The 15496-nt window shown below is 39.4% G+C and overlaps 1 protein-coding gene across 1 annotated transcript; it reads left to right on the top strand.

The window, feature by feature from the left end:
* Positions 1-216: 216 nt before the first annotated feature.
* On the top strand, positions 217-15475 carry LOC106927926 (ubiquitin specific peptidase 5 (isopeptidase T)). The gene is made up of 20 exons (XM_015003832.2): positions 217-479; positions 1007-1135; positions 1219-1285; positions 2302-2429; positions 2974-3119; positions 4177-4361; positions 5142-5236; positions 6131-6324; positions 6515-6586; positions 7335-7422; positions 7527-7652; positions 8333-8486; positions 9219-9381; positions 9459-9547; positions 10163-10291; positions 12105-12248; positions 12338-12480; positions 13324-13474; positions 13592-13676; positions 14659-15475. Exons 1-20 carry the CDS (start codon positions 372-374, stop codon positions 14750-14752), a joined length of 2490 nt encoding a protein of 829 aa, XP_014859318.2. The 5' UTR covers positions 217-371; the 3' UTR covers positions 14753-15475.
* Positions 15476-15496: the final 21 nt, after the last annotated feature.

Genomic DNA, 15496 nt, shown 5'->3' with positions numbered 1-15496 from the left:
AGTTATGGTAAAAACATATTTGGCCTAAAATGTTCCAAATATCCAGCTTGTCATGAAAATAACGTTTTCCTTTGCAAAAGGTTATCACATAATTGTGTAATAATTTCTATTAATTTAATCGTCACACAATTTGTTGTGTGAAGTTTACATAAATAACAGTGGGTGTCTTTATTCCATGTATTATGGTAAAAGCTGGCTCTTCTCTCGTTCGGCCTTCCTTCCCTCAACACCAGGCATCGGCTCCTGATTCATTCAGACCAAACACATAGGAGAGACAACAGGCGCCCTTTAGAACCAGGTAAACAACCGACTAGGTGTCCAAACTCAGGACAGCAACCGTCCCACTGAAAAGCAGAACTAGTCATCTCACCATGGCGGACGTTGGAGAGGTTTTGATGTCAGTTTTGTCCACAATTCGCGTCCCAAAGCCTGGGGACCGTGTCCACAAAGACGAATGCGCCCTGTCATTTTCGTCACCGGTGAGCCTTTTCCTTTCATGAAGCACTACCTTCACTAGCCAGAAGAAGAGTGTTAGTTTTCCAAATGTATTCATGTCATTTGCTGTACTGTGACAAGAAAAAAATACCAGCGATTTCCTACTTTGAGCTAGATTTTCTTGTTGCAGCTAACTAGCAGGCTAGCATGATGCTAAGCTAGTAATGCTCTGTAATGGAAAGTTAGCAGCGCTAGCTGAGTAGCTGAGTGTTTTAACCGGCAAAGTAGAAAACAAGTAAACTTTTTTTAATAGCTATGACTTTGAATGAGCTGAATTTAATATAAATGTGTCGCATACTTTAACCACTCTTTTTTCTTATCTCATTTTGTGCTGGAATTGTAACATAAGCTGCGAAGTGGTGAAGCTTAGCAGGTTGACAGGAGCTAGAGCAACGGATGCTTTGTCATCAAGAGCTACAGATGTGCTCCAACTTTAATTTCTTGTGTTATGACTTGATGTTTTGAGTTATTTGTATTTCTCTGACTTTTGGCACATGTTTTATCTTTACAGGAGAGTGAAGGAGGCATATACGTGTGCATGAACACTTTTCTGGGTTTTGGCAGTCAGTACGTGGGCAGACATCATGCTCGGACTGGACAGAGGGCTTACCTGCACATTACCCGGACTAGAAAGGCTAAGGTAGACTTTAATGTGCAGTATAATTTTAAATGCCTGTCAATTCTTCGTTTTCAAGCTATAATAAGCATTTATTTTGTTCACAGAAGGAGGATGAAAACAACTCTGGCTCAGGACACCCACCTAAGAAAAAGCCCACTAGACTGGCAATAGGTGAGTTTTCCTGAGGCAATCTATGAAACGTTTGCACAACTTGTCAAAAATCCGTTAGAGATGAGTTGAAGCTAAGACAGTTTTCTGAAAGAAAAGTGGTACATCGCCACACAAAGTCACAATTTTGGTATTTGTGTCAGTTTATTATGGTTTGAACATAAAGGAGGCAAAAATGCAAAGTTTCTTCTCCTGTTGCTTGTGAGAAGGTTGGTTCTTTTTGCCTTGTTTTTTCTTTCCATTTCTAATTTCGGTCACTTTCCTCCCAGTTGGGATGAAAAGGATCTTTCTTGGTTGCTCTTGCAGGCGATGAACCAGAGCTGCAAAATGCTACTTCACCAAATTTTTAACATTTGTAGCTTGATATACGTGTACATGGATGTATTTTGCATGCGTTATTGATTTGAACTTCAAATGATTCTATGGCGTTTAAGTCAAAAGAATGTCAGGGAAATGGCTACACCTTTTAATGCAGCAAATAGCATATTTTTGGTGTGATTTAATGTTTTGCTGTTGTGTTCCGCCTACGAGTTTTTCCTGATATTTAATTGCACTCTGCTCTTTGGGATTCTGACTTTTTAAAAAACAATAAAAAGTCAAATATTTAGACTTTTGAATATTGGCACAATATCTTAGCATTAGCTTTGTTTCCAGTGAGCTGTTCTTATTGTTGCCCTTTTGCATCACATAAAAAAAACAAAAAACAAACAAACAAAAAAAAAACACGACGGTCTGCTGCATGCAGAAATAAGTGTTTTATATGGTTATTCTATCTAGACTCATCTGTCACCACTTGTTGAACAGGTAGATATGTTATCAAAAGCTTTAAAAGAAGAACAGCAGTGAGGGCCAGTGCCGATAGGCGTCTACTTCCTGTCGACAGCAGAACTTGGGATCTGGACTCGAGCCGTTCCTGAAAGCGTCACTGGACTAGAGAGAGAAAACCTCAGAGAACCATGGAGGGACATTTCATGTCTACATCACATGTTGGCATCATTATTGTTTCTCTTTTCTTCCAGGGATTGAAGGAGGTTTCGATGTGGAGCAGGAGCTTTACGAGGAGGACGTAAAGGTGGTCATCTTACCTGACAGACAGGAAGTGGCCTCAGAGGACCTGGGCACAATGCCGGATGTTGTTAGAGAGCGGGTAACTTTTTTTTATTGTATTAAGAATTACATTCAGATGGTTGCAGCAGCTGCAAAGCTCCTCTGATTGTAGACATGCAGGCTTTGAGGCTTTATTCTCTTGCAGTAGGAGCATTGAATTCATTAGATATTACCTTTTCAGATGGTACACATGGTGCCAAATGGTTTATTGGGAACTCCTGGACTTTTATCGACTAATACCTTTCCAAAATGTCTATGCTTCATTTTTTGGTACAGTAAATGGTCAGAGCCTGTACTCTGGTTTGCTACAGGTTCTGCATTACAACATCAAACTTTTAAAGCACATTTTTTAGACAGAATTGTTTTTTTATTTTCAATTTTTATTATTTATTTACTCTCACTCGGTAACTTGACTGTTGATTTTTGCAACCTCTAGAGTGTTACCTTTCATTTTCATACCAGAACCATAAACCTTGTAGTTCCTGATTTGCGAGCATCTCTCTTAAAAAGAGGCCAAAGGATTAAGGGATTAAGTAACTGAGACATTATTCTAACATTTCGTGCTTCCTCTGCTGTGTTTCCAGGTGTCTCTGTCTATGTCGGGTATCATGGCAGCAGACTCAGTGTCTCACACCTTGCAAGTTCAACAGTGGGACGGAGAGGTGAGACAGGAGTCGAAGCATGCCGCTGACCTTAAACAGCTGGACAACGGAGTCAAGATCCCTCCCAGGTGGTTTATTAAACTAATCTATGTGTTTTTAAGATGTGGATTTTAAGAAATCGGCTACTTAAGAGAGTAGCACAGTAACACAGTTGCACTTCAACACATTCACACGTTAACAACCAAGTGACAGCTAATCGTCTTAAACCCTTATAACACAGTTCTGATCTGAGGAAAAGTAAACTTAACTAACAGGAAACAGAATATATTTTAATTTATCTTAAAGATTGATATTTTTATCAGCAGCTTTATTATTTAAGATCGTTGCTCAATGTTTAAAATCATAGACTGGAATCTAATTCTCTCCCATCCGGTGGAGTAAATCTTTTTAATACTTTCCAAATGGAGAAAAGAGGAGCAGGTCGGTTCACTTGGTAGATATTGTGCTTAAAAAAATAGTTGTTAGCAAAAGGTTAGCATTACAACAATTTGTGGTTGTTAGCAATCTGTTGCTTTTAGTGTTGAGCTACTTGAGTCCAGATTTTCAGAGTAGGGGTGAAATGATTAATTGGATGAATCAAACCTTGAAATAATCATCATCTAATTTAGTAATCGATTAATTATTAATTGGAGTATATAGACTCAAAAAAAAGAAAGTTTGCTGAAAGAAGAACTAGTCAGCAGTAATTAAGGAATGACATTCATGAAACTCCCTTCATGTTTATGACGATGTCATGTCAGTCTTACCTCTTCAAACAAAGTGTTACCAAACATTGATATTAATCTTAATTGAATTTTTCTCTCTTTTTTAAGCCTTTATAGTTGGTGTTTAGGTGGCGTTACTGTCTGCTAGTAACATCTTCACCTTGTGATATTTTTCTGTTAGCTTTAAACATTTTTAATTCAAGCACATGGTGGGCTGCTGGGTGACTGTCCCGGCGCCTCGACCAGCGGGTTTGTCAGGTTTCCTGTGGAAACTCTGAGGTCCTTGTATTACATTCAGCCTGCAGGATGCTAAGCTTTCTCTGTCATAATAGAGTTCAGAGAACATGAAGCCTGTTTTTTTCCCCCAGTGAGTGTCAGAGCTTCGATATGTGAGGTTTTCATCTTCTTTCCGCCTCCGCAGTGGCTGGCGGTGTGAGGTGTGCGACCTGCAGGAGAACATCTGGATGAACCTCACAGACGGCAAAGTGCTGTGCGGTCGCAGGTACTTCGACGGCTCCGGGGGCAACAACCACGCCCTCCTCCATTTCCAGGAGACCGGATACCCGCTGGCTGTCAAACTGGGCACAATCACTCCTGATGGTGCTGGTAAGCTGAGGACACAATCATGAGCTTTCATTAGTAAAGGTTATGGATTTATCTGCGTTTCTGGAGGCTCTGTTGCTTTGTAAGTTTGTAAATGTATAAACCAGTGAAGGAATAATGATAGCAATTCTTCTAGTTTATCATTAATCTGCTTTCTGTAGGTCACCCTCTGTTTTCCAGTGATGCGTATCGAATGGACCTTTTTAAATTTGCTCGAATGTTCAGGCCTCTACATTATCATCTATAATAATAACTTGTAGAACAGGTGGAAATATTTGTTTCTTCTTTGAATATGTTGATTTTAGAAGTATTTTTAGATGCAGACGCATCCTTCGCTGCAAATGATCAAACATTCACTGAAGGATGGCTACAATACAGCAAAATGCTTATTTATAAAATTCGTTGAATTATTATTTGCATTTTTTATGCATTTATAATACTGTATTAAAGATTTGTTTCATGATATTGTATAAAAATGGGCAGAAAGTGCCCATTTTTAAAAAAATCTTATCAATTAATTTCCAGAATAATTGATGACCAAAATAATGTAGACTTTGCGGAAAACATAAAAACCCACAGATGGACAATTTCTGTCCCCTGACCTCCACTAAGTGACTGGGTTCCCTTCGATCTTTTTTTTTTTTTTTGCTCTATTTCCAAATGTCACCGATTCTGAAAATAGATTTAGTCATGGATGAAGTGTATTGAGCAGTTCTGCCAGCTCTTGTTTAGTCTGTTTGTATGCCATCGCTCTCAGTTTTCGCCCCGGTTCTGTTTGTCCAGATGTGTATTCATACGATGAAGACGACATGGTGCTGGACTCCAAGTTGCCGGAGCATCTGGCTCACTTCGGCATCAACATGATGACCATGGAGAAGGTACGCTTGTAACAATCGACTCCAGAAGATCGAGTTGGACGACCAACAACAGATCTTCTAATTCTTCTGTCTTATTTCTAGTTTCTTAAATCGTTTCGATACCTTGGATTGAAGTAGGGCTGAAATTAATAATTGTCAACTAATTTAGTAATTGAATAATCATTAACTTGAGTATACAGACTCAAAAAAAAGGGAATTTCCTGAAAGAACAACATATTCAGAGCCGCAATTCAGCCAAAACTCTACAAAAAATATATAAATTTTTCATTTAAGATATTAAAAACACCTTTGTAAATATGTTCTACTCAGAACTATGGCATAGTTTTAGCTTCACAGAGTTCAAATTATGTAAGAAAAATAAAATTACTATTAAGCAACTTTACCCTGATCCTAACTGATTAATCCAAAAAATAATCAATAGATCACACTCAGAAAATAAAAGCAGAAGTTCATGTTGCTCTCAAGTCTGATAGGTTTGAGGTAATATCTTGTTTTGGCATTACACGTTAAATTTATGCATATTTTATATTAAATTAGTAGAAGCATGTAATCTGTTGAAGCAGCAACATATCTTCATTTGGCTTCTTTTTCTCGACGCCTGTATGTTGGTGACACCTGCTGCTTTTAATTTCTTTGCCAGCTGCTTCTCCAACCCAAACCACAGATTGCACTAATGTTGACGGCTCAGATCTCCGTACCTCTCACTGCGCGATGTAATGTTGTTTTTATGATACATTTATGCATTTGCCTAATGATGCTGCACAGACAGGCTGCAGGAGAAGAGCTGCAGCTCTTAGTGTTGAGATTTAAAAAGTTCTTGGTTCGTACTCTGTTACCTTCGTACAGCCGGACTCACCCAACGCTGTTTTACACCTATGAACTCTCTCCTTTCAGACCGAGCGGACAATGACTGAGTTGGAAATTGCTGTAAACCAGCGAGTGGGGGAGTGGGAGGTGATCCAGGAGTCGGGGACGACCCTGAAGCCCCTGTTTGGACCCGGTCTGACGGGGATGAAGAACCTGGGGAACAGCTGCTACCTCAACTCCGTCATGCAAGTGCTCTTCACCGTGCCAGACTTCCAGAGCACGTCAGTAACGCCGTCTCTGTTTTCTGCTTTTATAATACAGTTAACAGTCTTTCTACGTTCTCTGTAGACTGAAATGAAATGATCACTTTAATGAAACTAGATGGATCAAATCATTCAGCATGGTTTGTATTGTTTTAAACTAATAAAGAAGCTATTTATTTATTTATTCCTTTATATTTATTCCTTACAGATACGTTTCAAACATTGACAAAATCATTGATGAAGCACCAAGTGACCCAACCCAGGACTTCAAAACTCAAGTGTGAGTATTTTCGAAACGGACTCTGATGTCTCCATAAATTATCTAAAATCTTAGACACAATACTACTTTTCTAGAATCTACAATCTGTGTATCAGATGCATGTTTTCATATTTTCATTGACTTTGAAATCACTAAACAGAAACGTACCAGATTTGGTGAGGATAGTTCACTTTAAAATAATCCGTTTTTGTTTTTCTGCAAAGTTATTTTTCTCACCTTTGAAATTCTCCATTAGGATTAGGATTGGGTAAGAAGCTAACAATTAAATTTTTATTGTTTGGGTCATGATTCTACTTCTATTAGATTCAATATTCATTTAAATACTTAAAAACTGAATTGACTCCATTGAAATGGGACAGTGTATATTAATGAATGTACAATATTGTCATAAATGCACAGATGCTAATTTCCATCTGCAGTCTGGTAAAACAAACAGCACAGCACTCAAAAATAACATAATACAGTTTCAGTCAATTCACAGGGTTTCCCAAATTGATATTGAATCTGGAAAAAATTAATTACAGTAGATAAATGAATCAATATTGCTATTTAGGATCACAAACTTCAGGTTGTAAAGTCCAGAAATGCATCACTGCTACTGTATTTGTTGCTTTTTTCTTGTCCAGGGCTCTGTTGAAAAACAGATTTTAAATCACAGTGAGTTTTTATCCTGGTTAAATAAAATAAAATAAGCCTTTCTGGATCTCCGTAATGACAGATTCTGGATGCACTGATGTCTGTTTTTCAGAGCCAAGCTCGGTTACGGCCTGTTGTCAGGAGAATACTCCAAACCTGCTCCAGATCCCGGAGATGAAATCGGTGCATCTGAACCCAGAGTGAGAAGACGGAGTCTTAAAATGCTCATTTTGGGAATTATAAGTAAAACATATTTAATATCTAAAGCAGTCCAGTTCAAATTCTGTTTGTGTTTTTCCTGCAGGGCGACCAGGTTGGGATAGCACCACGGATGTTTAAAGCACTTGTTGGGCGAGGCCATCCAGAGTTTTCTACCAATCGACAACAGGATGCTCAGGAGTTTTTATTGCACTTCATTAACATGGTGGAGGTAAAGCTACTCTCTCAATCTTCCCCCCATAATGTGCATTCACACCGACCCTGTTTAGTCCGCATTAATCCAACTTTAGTTTGCTTGTCTACAAAGTCCGGTTCGTTTGGAGAGGTGTGAATGTTCAATCAAACTTTGATGCAGACCAAACATGTGAACTCTGGTCTGTCTAAAAACCTACATCTCAGTTTTATTAAAGTGAACTCTGGTGTGGTTTGAATGCATATGTGAATGCCAAGTGGACTGGAGACCGCTCTGAAAGCAGAACGTAACTTTAGTGAAGAGCATTCTGGGTAAATACAACCAAAACAAACATGAGAATCGAGCGTTAGAGGCAAAAACAGGTAATGATCTTTTGCTAAGATCAGAAAAGGATCCTACAACCGCTAAATACTGATGCTACTCCATTTTTGTTTATAGTTTGCAAAGAAGGAAGTTGCGCCCAGGTCTCTGAGGTTTTTGTGTTTCCTTTTGCAGTTCACAGGCGAGAGGGAATAGCAACAGTTTTTCAAAGGCTTTGATCATTTGGCACAGTGCAGAGTGAAAGCAAACCGCACAGTAGAAAATGTTAAATGTTGCCGCTTTGGTCCTCAATCAAACCGAGTCTATCGGACCATCAGGTGTGTAAACCTGCTAGTCCTCAGCTTCCTTATTAAATTAACGCACCTCTACTTTCACAGAGGAACTGTCGCTCTGGGCCCAACCCATCTGAAGCCTTCAGGTTTCTGGTGGAGGAGAAGATAGTTTGTCAGCAGTCACAAAAAGCCAAGTACACACAGCGGGTGGATTACATAGTACAGCTGCCCGTTCCCATGGACCAGGCTGCTAACACAGGTGAGGTGCTGATGGACCTCCATGTTGTTCAAGCTTATTTAGTTAAGTTTCACCTTTATGGCGCTCATTCAGCCGAGCTGCGCGATGAAGCAGAGTCAACTTTTCATTTAAAAGTTACTGATGTGCTATGATGGCGAGGATGTGATGACAGAATAGCGAGAGAATAATGCAGAAGAACTGTAACATGATGCCAATAATAATTCTGTAGTGAGTTAATTCACTTAATGGAACAAAGTTTGAACTTTACTTCAAAAACAACCACAGACGGTAATTTGGTATGAACTTCTTTCTGTTCATGGGGGATAAAGTGTTTCACATGTTTTATTCTCACCGTCTTTGTATTTAGCAATTTAAGAGGTTCCTGTTATATTTTATAAATATGTAAAATATGTTTATTAATATCAGAAAACCACAAATTTCTGTTTGCGTCAGTGTTTAACACAGCTGATACAAAATAAAGTAAAAATTTAATGGTGTTTTTTTAATCGGCATATTATGAAAAATTTAGCTCTTCATGTTATGAAAAGGCATGCATCCCTCTTGACACAACAGAAAACTGTTTTCATTCAAATGGCTGCTTAGCAGTTATCAATAAGATCAATTAACTTTAACTCATTCATTGATTACTTCCATAATCATACATTCAAACCTTTGTTTATCTTGCAGAATTAAGTGAGAACGTCTCGAGAGTGGTTTTAATTTTCGGTGGTGTTTTTCTTTTTTTGTTTCCAGAGGAGCTAAAGGAGGCAGAGCGCCGCCGTGAGGAGGGGGACTCATCAGCGCCGACGGTGCGAGCACAAATCCCCTTCTCGGCTTGTATGGCGGCGCTCAGCGAGCCAGAGATGCTCACAGACTTCTGGAGCTCAGCTGTGCAAGCAAAAACCTCTGCTACCAAGTATGAAACTGAACAGCCTGCACATAACTCAACTCTGATGAGCGAGAAGAACTTATCTGTGTCATCTCATTTGTCAGAACAACGCGGTTTGCCTCTTTCCCTGATCACCTGGTTATTCAGATTAAGAAGTTCACCTTTGGCCTTGACTGGGTGCCTAAGAAACTGGGTGAGCAAAGACACTGTTTGGTGTTTGTGTGAAACTGAGCAAATCCTCATCTTTAATCATCGAGAACAAACATTTTGATTAGTTGGAAAGTTTGAAAGAAAGTCAAACAATACAACTTTGGGGAATGCTTAACATTTCTGAGCAACTCCTACTTGTCCAACCAGTTTCTCTCTCTTCAGGAGTATTTACTGATTGGAAATGGATTATTTTTGCAATCACAACATCCGTAAAGCTTGCTTACGTGTTCTGCCTTCAGTGCTTACAGGAAATGCAGAGTTTAGGGACTCTGGTACCGGAAAAACAGCGTCATAGGAACATGTTCATGTAGATGAATCAGACATCAGTTCTGGTAAAATATTCATAGATACGATTTTATGTAAATTCTAGTTTTTAAGACAAGAAACTGAGGGGGATTTTCAGTCATGCAATTTATTTAACATTTTTATTCTTCACTCTTATATTGTTAAAACTAGCTTTCATTTAACATATTTTCATGGTTCCTTTAGGCGCACTATTAAAAAATAGTTTCTTGGTGTCAGTTTCACATTAAAACCTCGTCACCATGAAACAAAAGTCTCTATCTGTGGTAGAAATGAAGTGAATTTCTCTGGACAGATGTGAGCATCGACATACCGGACACACTGGACCTGAGCGGCCTGCGTGCGACCGGCCAGCAGCCGGGGGAGGAGCTTCTACCTGAGGTGGCCCCGCCCCCACTCATGACCCCAGATGTGGAGGTCAAAGGTATCCTGGGTTCGCATGGCAACGATGACGACGACTCGCTCTACTCCCCGCTGCTGTGTCAGTCTGTCTGTCGTTTCTGCTCTTTTTCTTCTTCTCCTGACACTTTTTTGTCCTCACTTGTTTTCTTTTTTCTACCTTTTCTGTTCTCATGAGTCCGTCCGTTGCCTTTTTAGTTCACCATTTTTAAATTGATTTCGTTTTAAAAAGCAAACATCTTTATTTATTTTTTTTTTACCTGTTTTTAATTTATTTTATTTGCATGTCATTTTTCTTTTACTAAGTAACTTGAACTTCAAAAACACAAAATCTTACCAAGTATTTTTTGTCTAGTTTCTAGTGCAAATATCTCATTATACTTGGAATAAGACAAAACTAACTTACAGGTAAATTATCAGCAAAATGTAAGAGTTTGTTTTAAGGAAATATTTCCATAATATTGAAAAATTACTGCGGAAAAATATCTTGTAAAGTTTTATTTTCATGACACCTTTCACAGATAAAATTACAAAATGTTTCACAAAATATACAGGAAAAGCACATCAAAAATGACATCAAATTAAATTAACAGGGGGAACTAGTACTCTTTTTATTTTTTTAATTAATATATACAAATTATATTTTTTAAACAAGCTGCTATATCTTGCTGAAAACTTACTTTTAATTTTATTAGCATATTTTCACTAGAAATTAGACTATAAACACTTGGTAAGTTTCAGTTTTTAGTTCATAAAAGTAGAAATTAGAATTACCGTATTTTCTGCACTATAAGGCGCACCGGATTATAAGGCGCACCTTCAATGAATGGCCTATTTTAGGACTTTTTTCATACATTAGGCGCACCGCATTATAAGGCGCATAGAATAGACGCTTCATACTCTATTATTACACATCCACATTAATAAAGAAATGGTCCCCGAGTACTTTATATAGTAGGCTGGCCCAGTCGTTGTTTCACTCACGGTGTTGGTGTTGCGATATTATGCCCAACTGCTTTCTGGGTAACACAGACCAACCGACACGCTGCCGCTGCAGTCTCTGTCTCTCTTCCCCTGCCCCTCCCCCCCTTTAAATGTATTATCAAACTTTATTAACAAACCAGTGTTCTGACAACTATCCCAGCATGCACCGCGCACTACTTCTTCTACGGGGAAAAAGAAGTTGGTGGCTGCTTACCGTAGTGGACCAACTACGTAAGCAGCCTACTGCATGTCTGTGTAAACATGACGTCTTTCATTTCGATCTGAGTTAATTAGCGTAGCATTTCTGCCGGATTTTCACAACATATCAGCCACGACAATGGACAGGGGAACCAACAAGTTCATGTCATCTTTTTTGGACGACATCAAGGTGTTTGAGCCACTGGATGCCTCCAACATTGTGCGCGTCACAGCTAAAAGCTACCGATAGATGAGGAAAACAGCAGATCCTCACACCCTCAGCATAAATATAGCTGTGGACAAGATCACTGATGCCTATTGTTCTTGCAAGGCTGGGTAAGTCGGCATTCATGGTTTTGATGGTCCACAATGTACATTAGCATATGTTTACTACTGTAGCTTGTGTTTGTGAGACGGTCACGCACGTGGTAGCTGCACTGTGACCTAAAATGGGCATTAGCCAATGAAACGCGGCCCCTGTGGTAAGGTCCGTTGCTGGACCTGTTGTGGCTCAATATTGGTCCATATATAAGGCGCACCGGATTATAAGGCGCACTGTCGGCTTTTGAGGAAATTCAAGGTTTTTAGGTGCGTCTTATAGTGCGGAAAATACGGTACATAAAATAATTCAACTGTTTCCTGTCAACTTTATCCAGCTCCAGTCCTCGATGACTCCACTGTGTCCCAGTTATGTGAAATGGGATTTCCACTGGAAGCCTGCAGGAAAGCAGTCTACTACACTGGGAATACTGGAATTGATGCTGCCATGAACTGGATCATGAGCCACATGGACGATCCTGGTGTGTAGAAACTGGGGCTTTTCCAGGCAGCGCTCCAAGTGGGCTCTTTATTCAGTCTGTTGGTGTTTCTGTCTCCTGGTTGTCTGCAGACTTTTCGGCTCCGCTGGTGTTGCCAGGCAGCAGTTCTGGACCCGGAACCACTCCCACAGAGAGCCTCTCAGAGGAACATCTGGCAACGATCGTCTCCATGGGCTTCAGTCGAGATCAGGCAACCAAAGCGCTCAGAGCAACGGTGAGAATCACAATGTCCATTTAGAAGAGGAAACTGGCAACAAGTTTGGAAAATCTGTCTGATTATGCTGACGTGTTTTCCCAGTTTTATTTCTCAGTTCAGTTTGTGAAAGGAAAACTTGATCTAACAACTTTCAGTTTCACTTTCGTGTGATGATGATGATCTCCTGAGAAACAGCTCCTGGCTTTCTGGATGTATTTTGTTGTTTTTATTTCGACTTGGTTCCTTTTTCATTCATTTTTAGTCCACATCTTATTTCTAACTATTTTTAAACATCTTTAAGTTTTATAAGTTCAATAAGTTTTATTGAACTTATTCACATAAAACAGTTTTTGTCCATGAAGTATTTATCACAAAGTTCTTCCCAGAGTAAACCAACAATTTAAAGAGTCTTGCTAAGTATAGCAAAACATAAAACTAGAGATTCACCAATGAGGCTTTAAAGGTTTAGTGACAAAAACTTTAAGAATCTGATAAGGAGGAAGTGATTCATTGATCGTTTGCTAAGGCAAAGTCACTGAGGGCGACTCTCAAGAAGCCATATCTTAGTGAGAGAAAATGCTGAGAAAAAGGAAAAGGGAGAAGAAATGTGTGATGAAGGACGAGTCATGTCGATTTTAAAGCATGAAGAATGACGGAGGGTCTGCAGCTAACTGTGAAAAACCAAGGAGGATCCATCAGGGTTTTATAAATATGTTTCAGTCGCTGGTCTGCAGATCCATAATGCAGTTTTCCTGTTTTAGAAAAATATCTTCATATTTACATTAAAGATGCTCAATAAAAGCTTGTCCTTTTAGTTGATTTAATCCATCTTGTCACACGCTACATTGATCTCTGTTACAGAGTAACGTGCTGGAGCGTGCGGTGGACTGGATCTTCTCTCACCTAGACGACCTGGACTCCATGGAGGTGTCCGAAGCCGGGCGCTCGGCTGCAGAGAGCGAGGGCGGGAGGGATCCTCCACCTGGACCTCGCGTCAGAGACGGACCAGGAAGTGAGTTTATGGGAGACTGGCGGTCCGAATTACCCGCCGTCTCACTCTGCAGAAGAAAAATTACAGGTTAGCTTTGTTTATTTAATGATGAAGCCTAAAGGTTTTCTTCCTTTTCAGAGTACGAGTTGTTTGCATTCATCAGTCACATGGGGACGAGCACGATGTGTGGACACTACGTCTGTCACATCAAGAAGGACCAGCAGTAAGTTTCTGTCTAAATATTACCAACTTTCAAAGGTTTTTTTAAATAAAACTAAGGTTAGGCATCAGGTTGGAATAAACCCATTTGAGGGAGACCAGTGATTAAATTAAATCTTTATTTAGAACAGTTAAAATGTCAGGAATAAAATAATTCAGAAGAAAACAAAAAATATAATAACATAAAAAAAACACCTTTAACAGCCAGTTTGGTGGATGTAGGCATAGGAAAGGCTTTATCTGTTCACCCTCTAGCAATGAGCTCAGAAAGGTTGGTGGCTTTAACTGACTCACTGACTCTATGGTTACCTAGCAACTCAGTCATTCTGTGGTTACCTAGCGACAGCTAGTTCAGTAAGTTGCCAGCAGTTTCATCACGGTGCTTCTTCACTGTTAAAAAAAAAAAAACACTGATGTGGAGTGAAAACTGTGTAAAACAGGATGGTTCACCCTATCATTCTGGCAATATTCCAGATATTTAAAACAAAAAATCAATCAATTACCTCTCGACTGATATGAAAAATGTATGAGTTATATTTTCCAGCCATATCCTCCAGCCCTAAATTATCAAAACTATACACTTCACGTATTTTATTTTAAGTTTTATTTTTCTAAATTGAATTGACTTACTTAATAAAATGAACTATTTCTTTATAATTCTAATAGTTTGAGACGCTGAGCTTCTTGTTCTGTAAATATTTGTTAACTTCCTCAGAGTAAACAGTCCTGGTAAAATCTGAGAATCATGTAAATTTTAAGTTTGCACAGTAGATGGCACCAAAGTTCAGATAAAAAAAATAAATCCTCACAGAGTGGCTTCCTGGTCGAGATTTAAATACATAATTTCTTGTTCATTCGCCTCCACTGTTTCCATTCTTGGTTTTACGTACTTTGAAAAGCCTCAGCTGGTGTTTTACTCTCCAAAATGATTCATCTGGCGATAATCAGATTGTTGAATGACTCTGAATGTATTTATCTTTCCACAGATGGGTCATCTTTAACGATCAGAAGGTTTGTGCTTCAGAGAAACCTCCCAAAGACCTGGGCTACCTTTACTTCTACCGCAGAGTGGCCGACTGAGGCGGACCAGCGTTTCACTCCAGGAGAAGAAGACGCCAACAAAACCCACAACAGCAAGCTCTTAAAAACGCTCTGGCACGCTTCACAACTGACAAACATGTAAATAAATAAGTCCCTCAGATTGCTTATAAACACACTTTAATAAATCGGTGCAAATGTACAGATAAGTATTGTTGGGGTGGGATGGGGGGGTTGCTGTCTGTCTGTAGCCACTGATAACAAACCGCAGGCCTGATGGAGGATGAACTCAGCAGAGCAACTCTGAGTCAAAGCGAGAGCTAATCCAGACGTGTTAAAGCGCAACATTCGGGTTTTACCCAGACAAAATATCCACCGCGTTCGGAAAACTCGAACAATCGCCCCAAACATGCGTCCGACTCGGACCGCTGAGCTCATGATTGATACGTTTACGCTAATCTGTCCCGACTATTGATTTCCACTGCCATCAGGAGTCACTGCCCGTATTCACCGACATGTGACGCTTTCAAGCCTTCGTTTCTTGTTTGACTGGAACATTGCACCACTTTAGTTAGACTCAACCTCCTCTCCCTGTTTAAGTGCTAAAAACACTCATAATAAGAAAAACAAGCGATAAATCAACATGTCTTTCATAAGCGTCCGGTGAGGGTGATACTTGGGTGACTCGTGTTTTATTTTGTTCTTATTTTGAAAACAAATGCTTTGTTACTTCTGCTGTGAAAAATAAAGATTTCTCTCTGTCAACCTTGTTCTTCTGTGTCTTTC

Source organism: Poecilia mexicana, unplaced genomic scaffold (genome assembly GCF_051168715.1).
Source record: "Poecilia mexicana isolate PSO_F unplaced genomic scaffold, ASM5116871v1 scaffold_16, whole genome shotgun sequence".
NCBI classification, from domain to species: Eukaryota; Metazoa; Chordata; class Actinopteri; order Cyprinodontiformes; family Poeciliidae; genus Poecilia; species Poecilia mexicana.
Note: the sequence above shows the minus strand (reverse complement) of the source record. Positions and strands in the feature narration are given on the sequence as shown.